The sequence below is a fragment of the Spermophilus citellus genome, assembly GCF_964194105.1.
Source record: "Spermophilus citellus genome assembly, chromosome: 5".
Lineage (NCBI taxonomy): Eukaryota > Metazoa > Chordata > Mammalia > Rodentia > Sciuridae > Spermophilus > Spermophilus citellus.
In genome coordinates this window covers 154562838-154579586 of record NC_138186.1, presented here as the reverse complement: position 1 = coordinate 154579586, position 16749 = coordinate 154562838, and the positions used below count along the sequence as shown (strand labels likewise).

Below are 16749 nucleotides of genomic sequence, written 5' to 3'. Positions count from 1 at the left end.
ATCTGGATATAAAGAAATATAGTATTTGGCCATGACTTACTGGTTTTAGAATGCCAATGCTTTAATGCAAAACAAACCTACCAATAAAAAATAAAAAATAAAGCAAGCACAAGAGAATGATTGAGCACCAGGAATTACTAAACTCTCTTTAGCTGTCTCTGATGCCATATCCAGAGCCAAAACATTAGCAAGCTCCCAATTTGGACAGTGATAGATGATTCCAAATTTGGATTTTTTTAAAAAGTGCTAAATGGCTCATAAATTTTAAGTATAATTTTTTTTATGTCCTTAAAATAAATGTTTGGACTTACTCCAAGGATTCTGATTCAATTGGTATATTGTAGGACCAAGACTGGTATAGAAAAGTACTTTCTGAAAAGCTTTTCTGATGATTTTGATAAGCCAGCTCAAGACCTATGCTTTAAAAGACAAGATTCTTATTCTCAGCAATTCAGATATGGGAATATTAATTTAGCTGAAAGGATCAAATAATAGTATTAAACTGATTGACATATTAGATACAGATCTATTTGAGGCAAGTCTGCATGGATTCAATTTACTGGCATTTCTGACAGATTCTAAATACTTGTCACCATGTAATTCCTGTGGATACCCACCAAACCTATGAAGATTTGTGTTGTAACAATGTTGTGTACCAACCAATGACAGTCCAGACAAAAGATGGGTTAGTAAATAATTAAAGAGGTCCCGTCACCGTATGACATGACATTGACTTAAACCCAAGTGATCATAACATATTCAAGACTATGTCACACAGCTCTTTGGTGTGTGTTTATCAGACAGCCCCTGAATATGAAGTATGACTCTGGGTACATTAGTGTGGTCTGGAGACACAGGAACTACATTGTTAGTGTTACTGATGGGTTGAGTAGACAGGGTCATGCTCTATCCATGTGAGTTTAGTTTTCAGGAAAAACAGCCTCTAAAGAATTTACCACTAGTGCATCTATCTACTCAGCCAGTTCTTTAGTCATGACAATTTGACTATACAGTTTCAATAGCTATTATGACTGACAATTTGGCTCCAAATATGGACATAAAATATTCCCTTCATCTTAATTACCACCTCCAAGTAGCAGAAGTAATGTAACAATGGAGCAAATTCCTCAAGAAGCAATCCAGAAGTCTCATTATCTCTTGAATTCTAATAAGCCCTGGATTTTTTCTGTTTGATTCCATTACAAAGCTTCCTTCTCAACTGTGTATCTCCATAATGAACAGGACTAACAGGGGATAAAAGGAAGTTAAACACACACCTACCACATGATCCAGACAGTCTATGCCTGGGAATTAGGCCAAGAGAAATAAAGTATGTGTCTATGCTTGTACATGGAGGTTATATTTGTAATAACCCCAACTGGAAACAACCAATACCCAAATAAATAAACATATGATGTATACAAATAACAGAACATTAATTGGCAATTAACTGGAATTAACTGTTAATATATGCAATAAAATGATGAATCTCAAAATAATTGTGCAAGTAAAGGAAAGCAGGCAAAAAAGAGTACAAGATACACAATACCATTTATATTAAAAGTTCAGAAATTGCAAATAAACTATAGTTTCAGAAAGCCAATAACTGATTTTGGGGGAATGCAGATAAACTGTGATAGAGGAGAAGGGTTTTCAATGAGACACAAAGGAATTTGGGCATGATAAGTTTATTATCTTAATTGTGTAATTTCTTGGTCATATACCTGTGTCAAAACTACCAAAAAGTGCATTTTAAGTGTGTGAAATTTATTATATGCCAATTATCCCTCACTAAAGATATAAAAAAAAAACAGGAAAAGAATAGTTGGCCAGACCCCAACTCTATTTGATCATACTCCTTGTGACAAAAAAAAAAACTGTTCCTACTTATGAGGTCCAGAATTATGACTTTACTTAGTGTGAATTTCCAGACATGAAATGCAAAAGTGTTCTCTTGCTGAGAAGCAATACAACTTATATGATGTAGAGTAACCCCATATGTAGTCCACTGAGACAATCTAAAATATAACAGCCACTCATGACAGGGTGAAATGTTTATGAAGAATAGCCACAGGTTTTTGTTTTGTTTTCATTTGTTTGTTTGTTTTGGGTACCAGGGACTGAACTCAAGGACACTTACACATTGAGCCACATCCCTGGCCCTTTTTATTTTGAGACAGGATCCCACTAGGTTGCTTACAGCTCTGATAAGTTGCTGAGGCTGGCTTCAAACCTGAAATCCTCCTGCCTCAGCCTTCCAAGTTGCTGGGATTACAGACATGAGCCACCACACCCAGCAGCCACAGATTTTAAGCATTAGAAATGCCAACTCTCAAATTTGTTCAGAAGGCAGACTATGAGGTAGCAGTCAACTTTACAAATATGCAAATTATTTACTAAGGAGAATTATTATCCAATTTTTTAAAAATCTATTAATGGATTGGACCAAATTCTAATAATAATTGTAGTATATGAACCTTTAGCTAATCTTTAGATAATTGTTTACAGATTAAAACTATATAATTACCCAGTGATATATAACTATAAATTAATGGTTTCTATTAAAAGATAAAACAGGGCTAGGGTTGTGGCTCAGCGGTGGAGCGATTGCCTTGCACATTCGAGACCTGGGTTCGATCCTCAGCACCACATAAAAATAAATAAGTGAAATAAAGTTATTGTGTCCAACTAACTACAAAATAAATACCTTAAAAAAAAAGATAACACAGTGACCATTCACTGTAGTGAGTGTTCAATGACTCAAATAATTTTTCTTTTTGTACTTCAAATTTGTATAGGCTTATTACTATGCATCATTTAAGTCCTTTGGAAACATAACCAAGATGTATATAAAGTAAAAGAAGATAGGGCTGGAGATGTAGCTCAGTATTAGATCACTTACTTGCCTAATATTCATGAGGCTCTGGGTTCCATTCCCACTAAAGAAAAAAGAAAAAAAGAAAAGAAAGAAGGAAAAACTAATGCCCTTGCATCAACTTTCATGCCTTTTGGGTGATAAAACACGTACATATTTCTTTAAAGTCCTTCTAATATTAAAAATGACATGGAATAAAGAACTATCCAAAAAGGCTAGTGAGTACTTGCCTGCTTTTTATGAAAATCACTCCTTCTTATCTTCAGCAGCAAATACTTAGAAATCACCAAGCAAGCTGCAGCCTTGGCTCATTCCAATAAGACTAAATCAATTTCCAGCTGTTATAGTAAGGATATTCAACAAATTGCTCAAAACACTAACTTGTGAATTAGAGCCAAATAACCAAAAAAACAATCAAACTTGCATTTATGGAATTAGTAAAGTATAACCCATCCTGGAGCAACTACCTACAAGAACAGAAATCTACATCTGTGCAATACAACATGGTAGTTACTAGGTACAGGTAGCTGTTGAACTGTGGCTTGTAAAAGAAGAAATGAAAAATTGCTTTCATTTAATTTTTGTTAATTTAAATTTAAATATAAATAGATACATGTGGATAGTGGCTGCATCTGACAGCACCAACCAAAAGTGTTAATAAGAAACAGGCAGAGCAACATCGAGCTTATTGTATGCGTATTTTCGAAGCTTCATGTATATGTGATAGCAATATTTGTCTAGGAAAATATAATGCCCAGATGTAACTCAAGGTAAGATCACTTTTATTCTTCCAAGTACACTTCTGAAACATGGTTCCATAAGGCAACTTAGACCAGCATTGTACAAGTACATATGCTGCTTGGTTTTGAGGGTGTTGGGTCAGCTATGACTGTGTCCCAATTTTCAGCACTTCCCCTATGAACATAAAAATTCATAAGTAAAATATTTTCACTGCCTTGGGTGGGGGGGGTTTTAAATCTTCTTCATTACTAAATCTATGGAAATGTTTGGTTTGTTCCATGAGATCTGGGATGCAATATTGTACCATTCCTCTTAGGAAAGGAAAAGATTGAGTATTTCAGCACACCAAGATAAGACATTATATTCCTTTGTTTAATTAAGAAATGATTGTTCCATGTAAAAGTCTTGGATTGCAAGGCTATAGAGACCTTGTATTAGTTACCTACTACCATAACAAAGCAGCCTCAAGGTTTAGTGGTAAATAAAAAGAATTTGCTTAGTCCATGAATCTCGGAGTCACCTGGGAAGGTCTGCTGCTCTGAGTTGGACATGACTCATTTCATCTGGGTGCACACATGCGTCAGTAGTCAGGTAGTACATTGGCTTGGGACTGGCTGATCTAGGACATCCTCAACCTAGAGGTCATTCTCTTTCTGATCCATGTTATTTCCATCTTCTGGAGGTTAACTCAGGTTTTTTCATATTGCTCAGAAAGGGTTTCAAGAATGAGAATGGGAGTAGGTCAAACCTCTGGGGCTCTAGACTTGGAGTTAATAATGCCTTATAATGTCAGTTGAGATAGTCAAGGTCGAGAACAAAATCCTATCTCTTAATGAGGGGAGACACAAAGCCATTTTTCAAAGAGCATAGGTACAGGGAGGGGTGGACAAATGTGACATTTTCCACAAACCTCAATTAATAGGGTCAACTTCCTGGTAAAGTTAAATTATATCCTCAGGAGTGCATATTGGCATTTGAACCAAACATCCAAGGTGGGAATAAAATAAGTCATTACACTCAGACTCAATAAGCTTAATTAAAATCTATCTCAATTTATAGATCATCTCAGTCTGGATCAAACTGTAATGGGCTCCTCTTATCTGGCCTTATGTAATAGGTTACTTCATACATACTTTAGAATGTTCATAAAAATTGGAAAACTAATAATAAGGAAAAGTTATTAATATAATCGGTACCTGTCTAAAATTATGAATGGTTTTCTCCAAGCTACTAGAATAAGATTCTCCTTGCTTGAAAGTCTTGAAAGTGTATCTTCCTAGTTATATAATTCTGTTTTCTGCTACTATGACAGAATACTACAAACTGGGTAAGTTGTAAACAGTAGAAGTTTGGGTCATGGCTCTGGAGGCTGGGAAGTTCAATATCTGGGGTTCCATCTGGGGGTCATCCTTTATGCTGCATCATCCCGTGGTGTAAGGCAGAAGGACAAATGGAACCAAGAGACAGAGAGAATGGGGGTCAAAATTAAGTTCTTTCTTGAGGAGTTCATCCCTGTGATAATGGCATTAATTCATTCATGAAGACTTTCAAAAGTCCTAATCACCTCTTATAAGTTCAATCTCCTAATATCATCATAATAGCAATTAAATTTCAACATGAGTTTTAGAGGGGACATTCCCACCACAGTGCCAGACTAGCTGTCATTATCTTACTAGTCATGATTCGTTGGTGAGCATTACATACATCAGCCAAATTCTTTCATTATGTCTTGGACAATGGCCAAATACAATATGCTAGCTGTAAAAAGCATTGTGCCCATCTGCTTCCAGTTGGTACAGAGCATAAGGGGAGAAAACAAAATTTGGTTGCAAATTCAGTAGGTTGTGGGAAAAAAGCTGATAAGAACATAGTGAACCCAATAAATTTATATAGTTAATATTCAACTAGCCACAGAAAATATTAATATGACTATAGTACAATCAATTGCAATACATGCCTGTTAAGAAAACCCAAACTTATCATGCTCTTAGACCAATAATTACATATTTATGAATCTATTAAAAGGGAACAATCCCAAAATAGCACCAACAACCATGAAAACTGTGCCATTTTCACTGTTCCTTAATAAGGAAAATTGGAAGTGTCCTAAATATTCAACAATATAAGAATTGCTAAGTAATTATAGTTTTTCATTGGATAGAACACTGTAGGGTTATTAAAATTGTGGTTATAAAGCCATGCAGCAACTTCAAAAATATGTGAAATACAATCCTAAAGGAAAAAATAAGGTAGAATTACATGCACACTGTCATTACAACTATGCAAACAAATGGGAAGAATGCTGAGTATCATGCAGAGCTAGTAGGAGTTGCCTTAGAACTCCTCATTTTCAAAAGCCTTAGAAATGTTATATCTTTGATTGAACTTCTGGTAACTTAACACAACTTCTGGAAATATAACTTAAGAAAATTACCTAAAATGAAAAAGAAAGGTTTACAAGGAAAAAAATTTTTACCACGTGCCAAAGCATCTTTCTTTAAAATTTGTGAAAAACTCAAAACAACCAAATGTATAGGAAGAATAAAATGGTTAAATGAATTGTATCTTGGTGGACATACTGGCATATGCCTGTAATCCCAGTGACTCAAGAGGCTGAGACAGGAGGATCACAAGTTTGAGGCCAGTCCCACAATTTAGGGAGGCCCTAAAGAGCTTACCTGTCTCAAAATAAGAAATATAAAGGGCTAGGTGTGTATCTCAGTAGTCCAGCATACACAGGTTCAACTTCCAGTACCAAAAAATAAAATAAAAATAAAAAGTTGCATCTTAACTGTATGCAAAGTATTATGCATTCATTAAGAATGAAAGAGTTTAATGACAAAGAGAAATTCATAACTTCATAAGAAAAAAGCAATATGAATTTTTTAAAAAGCAATATGTAAAATATTAACTACACGATTTAAAACTATATAGAGAAAAATGAAACTACTGGTGGTTAGATAAGAACAATTTTTTAAAGCTCTTCATCTTTCTCATGCACTACTATGTTTATAAGTTGCACAAGATGAGCATCAAAAGCAGTATTACTTTGAAAGTCAAAAAATTTAAAAAAAAAATTAATAGGAAAGAAAATAAAAAGTAAATATCAGTATTTACACTTACTATGTGCAAGGATAACTGACTAAGGGTTATATGATTATCTGTCTAGTTTCTACATGATGGAATGTAGTTATGTTTAACTTATAACTTCAAAACCCATAGTTTTTATGAGGTAATCTATGCTAGACTTCACTCTCCAGTAAGACATGATTCTATTATTACTCTTTTACATTTATATAAGTCCAGAAGGGCCCCCACATCCATGGGTTTCACTCCTGCAGATTCAACTGGTCTTAGACTGAAAATATATATTTTTAAATTATCTATATTGAATATGCCCACATATTTTCCTAGTCACTATCCCCTAAACAATGCAATATAACAACTGTTTATGTAGAATTTGTAATACATTAGAAATTTAATGTAATTTAGAGATTTGATTTAAAGTATACTGGAGGATGTGTATATATTATATACAAATATTATTCAATTTTATACAAGGGAAATGAGCATCCTTGAATTTGGGTATTTGAGTGCCCCATAACAAATCTCACAGATATCAAGGGACAAGTGAGTGGCTTACAGATTGCAAAATTCTTCATTGGTATTATTTCACTACAAAGTAATTCATTACCATTATTTCATTCACTTCTCACAGCACCTGTGTGAGGTAGATATTGTTACCTACCATGTTACACTTGTAAAACCTGAGTCTCAGAGGTTAAGTGAGGTTGTCCAAGTTATGTGAGAAATTCATAACTGAACAGTATTGTACCCAGTTCTTGTGCGGCCCAACACTATACTCTATCAGCTTCTAAGGGATCTTTATAATGATTCTCATCAGGAACAATAAGCCCTGTGCCATTGCAAACATGATCTAAATCCCTTAAGCATTAAATAACTTACTAAAAGAGTGACTTTGATTTGCTTTGTATCTACTCTTTTCACTGTCTTCACAATTATTACATCTTTCGAAGTTAGTCTTTGATGTTTCAGTTAGTGCTTTCCCAACACATCTCCAATCCTTTGATATACTCGACTAATTAAACAGTGATGTGGATTTTGTGTGAAGCACTTTTTAATTAGCCACAGTGATTCCCAAATTACTCAGTCTTGACTCGGGACCCTTAATATTCAAACTGGCAATTTAGTGCATATAAACTCTTTATTTAAATAGTGACATCTGAGATTAAGCTCAACAAAGGTTTCTATGGAAACTAGCAGCAATATCAAAACTTTCCAAAACATCAGAAGTGTAAAAATGAATGACAGAAAAAATAGCTATCATATTCTGAAAGGTTAATTTCACTCCTCTCACTAATTTCCCTAAATGTGCCTGCATATTCATAACAAGACTCAGGAATTCATTTGCTAAGAGAGAATCCTAAGTGGGTAAGAATAACACAGGAAGTGAAAGTTCATGTTGTTTGTCAATAATATTGAAGCCGATTTCATAGAACTACAGAGGTTAAAGGTGAAAAACAATATAAGTTTACATGAATAAATATACACAGATAATATAGATAAAATTGCCAAAATTTTAGAATCTCTGCAGCAGAAAAAACATCAATATATTTTGTGATTTGGTTCCTAATAGAAAGTTAAATAAGACTTCTGCCTTCCTGTGAACTAAGAACACAGGGAAACATTTTCTAAACTTGACACCAGAATGAAATGCAAACATAAACATGTTTATGAAATGTTGCAATTGCTCTTTAAAATAGCTTTGAGATTCAAGCACAATGTAAGAACAATTCATAAGTTTTGCAAGTGTTAATTCCTGCTGTGAATGTTAATCAAATTCCAGCTTTAACCTTGACATTTACATGAGCCCTGACAATTGAAAACCCAAAATATTAGTGTACATGGCTACGGAGGTCAAATTTTTTTTTTAATGAGGGCTCAAGTCATAAAACGTTCCCTAAAACTCCTTACATAAAGACATCCAAGCATGTTTAATATGTGTACTGATGGAAAAGTGACATAGACCACTAAAAAGTCTCAAATTTAACATTCCCCAAACCAACCTCCTGTTTTTTCCCCAGCCACTCTTCCCTAAGTGTTGAAGTCTCAATGATGACACCAGTTCTCCAGTTTCTCAAAACAGTCATTCTTGACAATTCTGTCAGCAAATCCCCTCAGCTCTTATTCAAAATAAACTCAGCACTGAAAACCTGTCTCCATCTTCTTGCTATTACTGTGATGCAGTTCCCCACGTCTCACGCCTCCCTACTGGCCATGGGCCCTTCCTTCTCCTGTCAATGCTTCTGTATCCCCTGGCTCCAGCAACCTGATCCCTTTCTTTTCTCCTAAACCAGACACTTCTTTTCACATGCTGTTCCCTCTGCTTGGAAAACCCTTCCCTAATAATCTGATGACTCATTCTCTCATCTCCTTCAGGTTTTAAACCATTTCCTAAGTGAGGCTTTCTCTGTTCATTCTTTTTAAAGTTGCAATCCCTCCACCCCCTTGCTCTCTAATCCCATGCCTTATTTTCTCCATAGGTCTTATGATTCCATAAATGAATATCCACTTTCCTTGAGTTATTTTTGTGATTGTTGTTTATTGTCTATTTTCCTGCACAGCATTGTAAGGTCCTAGAATGAAGCCTGACACCGAGTACAACTAAAATCTGTTTAATGTTGAATAAAAGAAATTGTGTGAAATCATGGGCCTAACTTTTCTTTAAAAATAAAAAACTCCCTACACCATAAGATGATATAAATTAGCTGATCAATTAACTAACAAGAATTGACTGAGTTTCCAGAGACTAATGTTGTACAGGGTTCTATGACGGACACAGAGTTCTCTCTGCATAGATTCTCCATTTATAAAAGAAAACATTTCTTAGGAAGCAATTAGAGAACAAGACCTTATACAGGCTGTCCAGGAGGCATGGATTTTCATTCTGTTGTTGGCAATAACTATATGAATCTTGGGTAACTATTGCCCCATCAATCCTCAACATCTTAAAAATTTTGCAAGGAGACTTTCCTAGATGCTTAGCTTCTGTGGTTCTATTACCTCAGAGAAATGAGAAGTGAGCAGAAAAATATGAATACGTAGTTTAGTACTTATCTTCCCTTCCTTCTGCCTCTTTAGTTGGATTATATGTCTGAACCTCCCTAGAAGCCACACTGAGGTTGGTCTAAAAACCTGTATTGAAAATAAATCCACACCAGAAAATTTCCCAGGGAACTAGACCAAACTTCATAAAGTCTGATAAACATTGATGTGTTTATACATATTGCTGTTTTAAAGAATTTTCTAACATCAAAATGTAAATATTATTGAAGATAGAAATAGTTTATGTAATTAGTATTATTCTTTCTCCATTTTGTACAAACCCATTGCCTCTAGTTATTTATCTATTTCATGAGTGGGGAGTGATCTCTTTGAATTTTCCCAAAGGGATCTTGATTTCCTATAAGTCCAGAGTTGCTGATTTTTCCCTTCTCTGTCTCTTTTCCTTCTCTACAGTGTTTTTTATTGAGATGTGGTATGAACAGATGGATTCCTGACATTTCTAAATATTATCTGCTCAGCTGAGAGAGGAAATAAATGTCAGACCTCTGTTGTGTCAGACAAATGAGGTCATGGGTAGACTTCACAACCCACCATCATGAGAAGATCATCATGCTATGCTACCAATCCAGTATGGATGACTGGCTTTGAATGGCACCATGAGAGACCCTAGATGTCTATGTCTATTACATAGACAATAGTGAAAAAGAACAGGAACAACAATGTCCCCATGCAGTAATGATAATGCTTAAAAGTTAAGTGTTAAGAAGTTTGGGCTAATGTATTTCTGTGGAAAAGGAGCATGCTGTGGAGTTCACCCGGCCCCTGAACACCTTGGGATAATGTGCCATCCTTTCTTGGCATGCATAAGCAGTGCCCAGGAAATACCTCTCCAACCAGGAACCATCCTCTGGTTGACAGATGAAAGTACAATTTCTTGGCACCTGTGTCCATAAACATCATGTTGGTGGTATAGAATATGATGATATGAGTATTAAGCAAGTCATAAAGGCGGAGGGGGGAAGGATCAAACCAGTGTTGCTTACTGATCTTTGTGGTAGTATCTTCTAAGTACACATGCAATAAAACTTCCCTCTGGCTCAAGTACTAGAAATCCGATTTCTTAGTTGGCTTTTCATTTATTTAGGCTAACTCTTCTTATCAGTTGCTCTCTGATACATCAAAGCAGTCTTCCCAGAATACAGGACAATGAATTCCTGGGGGTTATACATGCTTACTTTGTTCTAGCTATTTTATACACTAAGATAGCCCTTCTATCTTTGAATCTCCAGCACTGGCACTTTCTATTCTCATTCAACAGCCTGTAATGGAATTGAAGGAGATGACCAAAGCTCTGGAGTGTTATTTTGTGACCACGAATTACCTGTGCAGATTCTTTTAAAGTTGGGATTTTCCAGAAGGTGTCCTGGTAGGCGGCACTGGAACCGATGTTGCCAGAATTCAGGGAACCAGGGATTCCTCGTATTAGTGTCCAGCCTCAGTTTCAGGAAATAATCATCAAATGACCTGACCTCCGGAGACTGCAGCTTTATCGTGATTCCCCCGTTGGCTTCCACCTCATAACCTTCAATGACTTCATCTCTGTCTGCCCATCCATCACTAAAAATGCAGGGATCAGGGTGGGGAGAGAGAAAGACAAACATCTCACAAATAGAGCTCTCAGAGTTATGTACGAATGAAGAAATCCAGAAAAGGCTAAAGTCTATTTTAGGTTAGCATTACTGCCCATTAATGATTCCCTCTTTGGTAAGAACTTGTAAAAATAAAATATTCTATTTATTTTTTCTGCACAGTACTGAAGTCATGATGAAGATGATGGTAGAAATAATTACAACAGCTAAAGTTCCTTGAGCATTCACTAGTCATCAAATTTTGGGCTCTTCACTTTATTGAGATGGAAAATATTCAGCAACTAGCTGAGGTCTTCCTGGATCTAGGTAATCTGGCTTCCATGTCCTGTACTCCTTACCACAAAATCACAGAGCCTATCAGTCACTGCCCAGATCAGAGAAAAATATAACTGAGGTACTTGGGACCTCACAGTAAGAGCTCAGCAAGCTTGCAACATTGTGATCAAGATCATTATGTGAACTGTGCTAGAAAACTGATTTATCTCTGAAACACACCAATCATGGTTTTGATTCCTGGGATGTTTTTTTCAATCTTGTCCTCCAGAGAAGTGACCAGATTTTTTTTTCCTAATGCTATCTCAAAATAATAGCTTTAATGAAAACCAATCTCACCCTCAAGTGTAAAAAGAATCCAACTTCTCACCAAATGGGGGCTCACTGACATTTGATTAAGTGGGTTAGAATTTTTTAAACATGATTACCTTCTAAAATATTCACATCTACCATGGGTTATGTAGCCCCAGTTTAATTCAGGTATTTATGTGAGCCAGCCATAAGAGGTCATCAAGGAAAAATTGTACTATACAGAATTGAATAGGCCAATGTGGCTTTATTCAAGATTGTTACAATATGTAATAGGTAGTGGGAAATAACCCATCGTCTCTGTCAGAGTGTCTTATTTGCTTCTCATAGAGCAGGGAACTGGGCCAAATATATTTGACTGACCAGAGCTCACCCCTTGTTACATGAGCTCAGTTGGGATAAGTGTGTTTTCTCCCTTGCTGAGCTAATTGATGCACTTCCTCCACAAACTACACATGAGTCATATTTCCAACAGGTCAAGGGTTATAGGAGATGTATGTTGGTGGCGATGGATTTCTTCAGACAGTGATGTCTGCTCTGAGATGTAAAGGGGTCAGCATAGCTCAGGTAAAGAGAAGAAGAAGGACTGGCATCAAGTTTCCTGGTAGATGAACACAGAAAAAAGATCACAGGATATTTAAGGGGTTTGGAAGTAGTCAGCAGAGCTGGATCACAGAGAAGTGCTGAACGAGATGGGGGTGGGCACATAAATCCCAACCTAGACAAGATTAGCCTGAGGACCTTGGGAAGTTCTTGAAGTTTGTAAAGCCTGTTCTTCAACAAGAGTTCTTAGCTCTCCCCCTTCATGGTAAGTGACCTGAATATAGTTTAAGTGGGTCCTTTGCTCATGATCACTGAAAATGATGACCAGTCAAACTGATCAGAAAGATTGACTCCTTCACCTATTTGCTCAAATCTACTGAGTGGCCCAACCTTGATTGATTATTTACTTTTACACTTATTGATATTTACTAACTACTTCTCCAGCAATATGGAGACTTGAGCCATAGTTTATGTCATGTTCAAAAGAAGGGTAAAAATAAAACCAGTTAGCCTTTTAAGAAATTCTGCCTCTGAGTAAAATTTGAAATCAAAATGGCTTGTAACATGAAGAAAATAATTATTTTTTGACATAAAGGTTAGGCTTGAAGTGTTTCTCTCCAAGGTTTAATATTATAAGAGATTGGTTTAGAGTCTGTACAAGAAACTCAAGATCTCACGATTTTGAAAAGTATATAAAATGAACGTTCTATGATGTGCCTGCACTTTTTTTGAGTCTTGCTTACTTCTATAAAGTCAAATGTCATGTCAATGCTAGAAGCAGAGAAAAGTGTGACCTCCTACCTTTGAGCCCACCAACACAGAAGGGCACATCCTAGGGTGAAAGCTTTGTGTTGCAGACCAATTGAAGCCATATGGCTTAGTGGGTAGGAGCCCCAAACCCCCTTCATCGTTGATCAAAGCCCGTCACCCTCACTGAAGATGACTCCCTTTCGGGAAGTTACAAGTGGTGCTAAATTTCAGAGATCATAAAAATGAAGGAAAACCAGGGCATGATGGACAAATTATTCAAGTAGGAATACCTGGTGAATATCTTTTAAAGAGTAAGTTTGCTGAAGTTTTGTATGTGGTCTTAAATATACCACAGGTAAGATGTAAGGAATGTGTACTGAAACAGCTGCTGAAAAACATCTATAAAGCAATCTTCCATTTTCATGCTTTTAAATTGTTTTTATCCATGTCTCTCTTGTCAAATGCACTTACGGAAAATTAAAAGGATTTTTGCTGTTCAGTTGTCTTGGGTTTGGGGTGAGGATATTATTTTGGTGAATTATCTATAAAAGGCACTTTAAAACGCAGAGCCATCAGCTCCCCTGCCTCCTGGTCTGGGGTCTTCCTTAGATGGTGGTGGTGGTGGCATGGTCTGTGTTCAGCCTTAGAGGACTCATGGGTCACCCCCTTGGAGGGTTAGGAGTGAAAGCTGCTGTGCTGGGTGGTAACACAGCCTCAGTGCTGGACTCTGAGGCACATTCACAGCCTCTGGCAGCTTCTGCCACTCCATCCGTTTCCCAATTATGAGTTCCTTTCCCTAGCTGGCGCCTAGAAATAAAGCTGCATATTGTGGAGGAACAGGGTGACTCTGTAACAGAAAGCTAAAGTGTTTCTCACTGGTACACAAAAATCCTTATTTCTTATCCCTGTGACAACATTTTAATACAATTCTTCAAAAGGTTGTTCTTCTCTTCCCATCAGATCTTTGTTCTTTTTCCTATACCATTTCTCATTCCAAACTTGGATATGACTTCCTCTACAAATAAATTCTGATGCCAATAACAGGAAAATACTATTTTTACTTCTACCAATCATAATTTGACAGGATGCATGCTATTCTTACAGAATATCAGTTAAAATAACTTAATTAGCAAATGGACAGTAAAAAAAAGAAATACAAGAATGTTGATTTTTTTAAATGTGCAAAAACATTTTAGAAACCCCATTTCTATTTGATTGAAATAATTATGATCTAGATACTAAAATAATTTTTATTTAAAATGTCTTGAGGTCCAGGAATTATGTATAACAATTATTTTAAATTTTTAAAATTATTTTAATTTAATTTCTCAATTATTTAAAACTACTGCAGAGATTAACATATAATCGGGAAAAGAAGAAAAACATGAAGCAATATCTTAGAGAACACATGTAAACTAGCACAATGTTCTATAATTTATAGTGTGAACCATATTCATAAAGGTTAAGAAGATGTAGCAGCATCATGTAATTTAAATCAAGTGATGCCATTTGTGAGAAACTTTATGTAGGTGTCCAGCATTTTCTATAATAATTTGAACAGGTTTTATTCCTTTGACATTTATCAGAACAATTTATTCACTCATTGAGAAATACATGAGATGAGCCCTCCAATTTTTGAGGTTACTGCCTGGAGATTTCTAAACCATGATGCCAGAAGGTAGGAAGGAACCCAGGAACAGCCCAGTGGATTTGCTAAGTTGACCTGCAAATGTGGCAAAGCCAAGGTGGCCAGAGGTCACAGGGAAAAATACTGGCAAGTACAGTGCAACAGAGAGAGAGACAGAATAGTCTGGAATATATCTCCCTCAACTACTGCTTAGTTTAATATTAGCAAGCTGATGCACATGATGAAATTACCTAAGGCTAAGAAAACAAGCCACCAAAATAATTAGAGGAACAGTGCCTGGAGGTGTTACAGTACTGGAAGTAGTAAATGTTCCCAGTGCCCCGCAGAAAACTTCCTACTTCACAGGGAATTAAAGTATTAAGGAGGGTTTTGCCACAGTCAGAGAAAAACTTAGCCTAGATTAAAGACTACCCTGATACTCCCTAATAAAGCATTAAGAGAGATACAAAAAGATCAAAATAATTTACCAATTTCCAGAAATAGCTCAAGAATATTTTCAGACACAAAATATCCAACAACCAAAAAGGTAAAATTAACAATGGCTGCCACCCAGTGAAAAATTATCCAGCACATGAATCCATGGGTGGAATGAGAAGGAAGGAGATATGTAAGTGACAATTTTAACAAACTCTCACACAGTAATGTGAATGGGGTAGAGGATTTTTAGAGTCATGTGATATGAACACAGAAGAGGATATTTTAGATTGAGTGGTCAGAGGGGCAACTTTGAAGAGATAGCACTTAAGCTGAGATCTGAGTTTCATGAAGCCTGGCCATGTGAAGAGAGAAGGAGGACTGTAGGTAGCTAATAATAACATCTTAAGAGAGGAACAAGCATCTGTGGCTGAACATTACCGTCGTCACAGAAATCTAGGCTCAAATTGTTTGTATTCACCACAACAGATGGTATTTGAATAGATACTTGTATTATTTAGATGTGGTTTGGCTTCAAGATTCATATGTTGGGAGCTAGGTCCCCAGGGTGGCTGCTTGGAAGTGATCAAAGGAGATTTTGGCACCTGGTGTCTCATACATGCCCTCCTAACATGATGTGACACAGCCTCAAAACCATGATAGCCTCAAAAGGGTTTACACCAGAGCTGAGTCAATGTCAGCACAATGCACTTGAACTTCAAAAAATTGTGCGCTAAATAAACCTCTTTTGTTTATAAAGTTAGCCTGTCTCAAGTATTTTGCAATAACAATGAAAAAATGAACAATTATAGATACTTTCCTGCTTTTTGTCTATCTACTGTATATTCAATATTTTCTAAGATATCTTAAATTTTTGAAGTATTTTTACAGTTTTTAAAAAGTCTTAGTAAATAAAGATGACATTTTCAAAAGAAGGTAATCTCATTTTGATAACCCAGATTCATGTGCATCTCTGAGAGCAAAACTGGAGAATCAATGAGGCCACTGGGGCTTGAAGCAAGCCATAGCTCTCTTTCTTGTAGCCCATTTAGCAGACACTGTTTCTATGTCATTATGACCCCCAGAAACACCTCAATATTCCAACACTTCACCAAGATATCCCAAGTGTCTTTCAGATAAAACTTTAAATCATGTTCTTAGAAAACTCCATGTGGCTCTAAAACCATCTTGTGTTATCACGAGATATTGGCTAGGGCTAAATCAAAACTGACTGATTTTGGAATTTAAATTCTGCAAGGTTTGAGTGGAATTTGAAGCTTTCACCTTTAGCTTCACTAAGCTCAAAAGTGAGCTCCAACTCATCACTAAAATTTCCATTACCAGCCATGTTTAGTGTCCTGTAGTGGCTAAAATGAAACCCTGGGTTTGAGGGGCGGGCTCAGCTTGGAGACAGAAGCAAATGCACATTTTTGTGAAAGAAAAAAGACAAGTGTTCTTTG

General features: G+C 36.2%; 1 protein-coding gene across 3 annotated transcripts in view; it reads right to left on the bottom strand.

The window, feature by feature from the left end:
- The window catches only part of GRM1 (glutamate metabotropic receptor 1), a gene marked incomplete at both ends in the record, with an annotated part of 392517 nt that overhangs the window by 91203 nt on the left and 284565 nt on the right, over positions 1-16749 (bottom strand). For all 3 annotated transcript variants that reach the window (XM_081295885.1, XM_081295886.1, XM_081295887.1), the window contains one exon: positions 11085-11320. In XM_081295885.1, coding sequence (XP_081152011.1) covers positions 11085-11320 — 236 coding nt within the window. The remainder of the gene's footprint in view (positions 1-11084; positions 11321-16749) is intronic.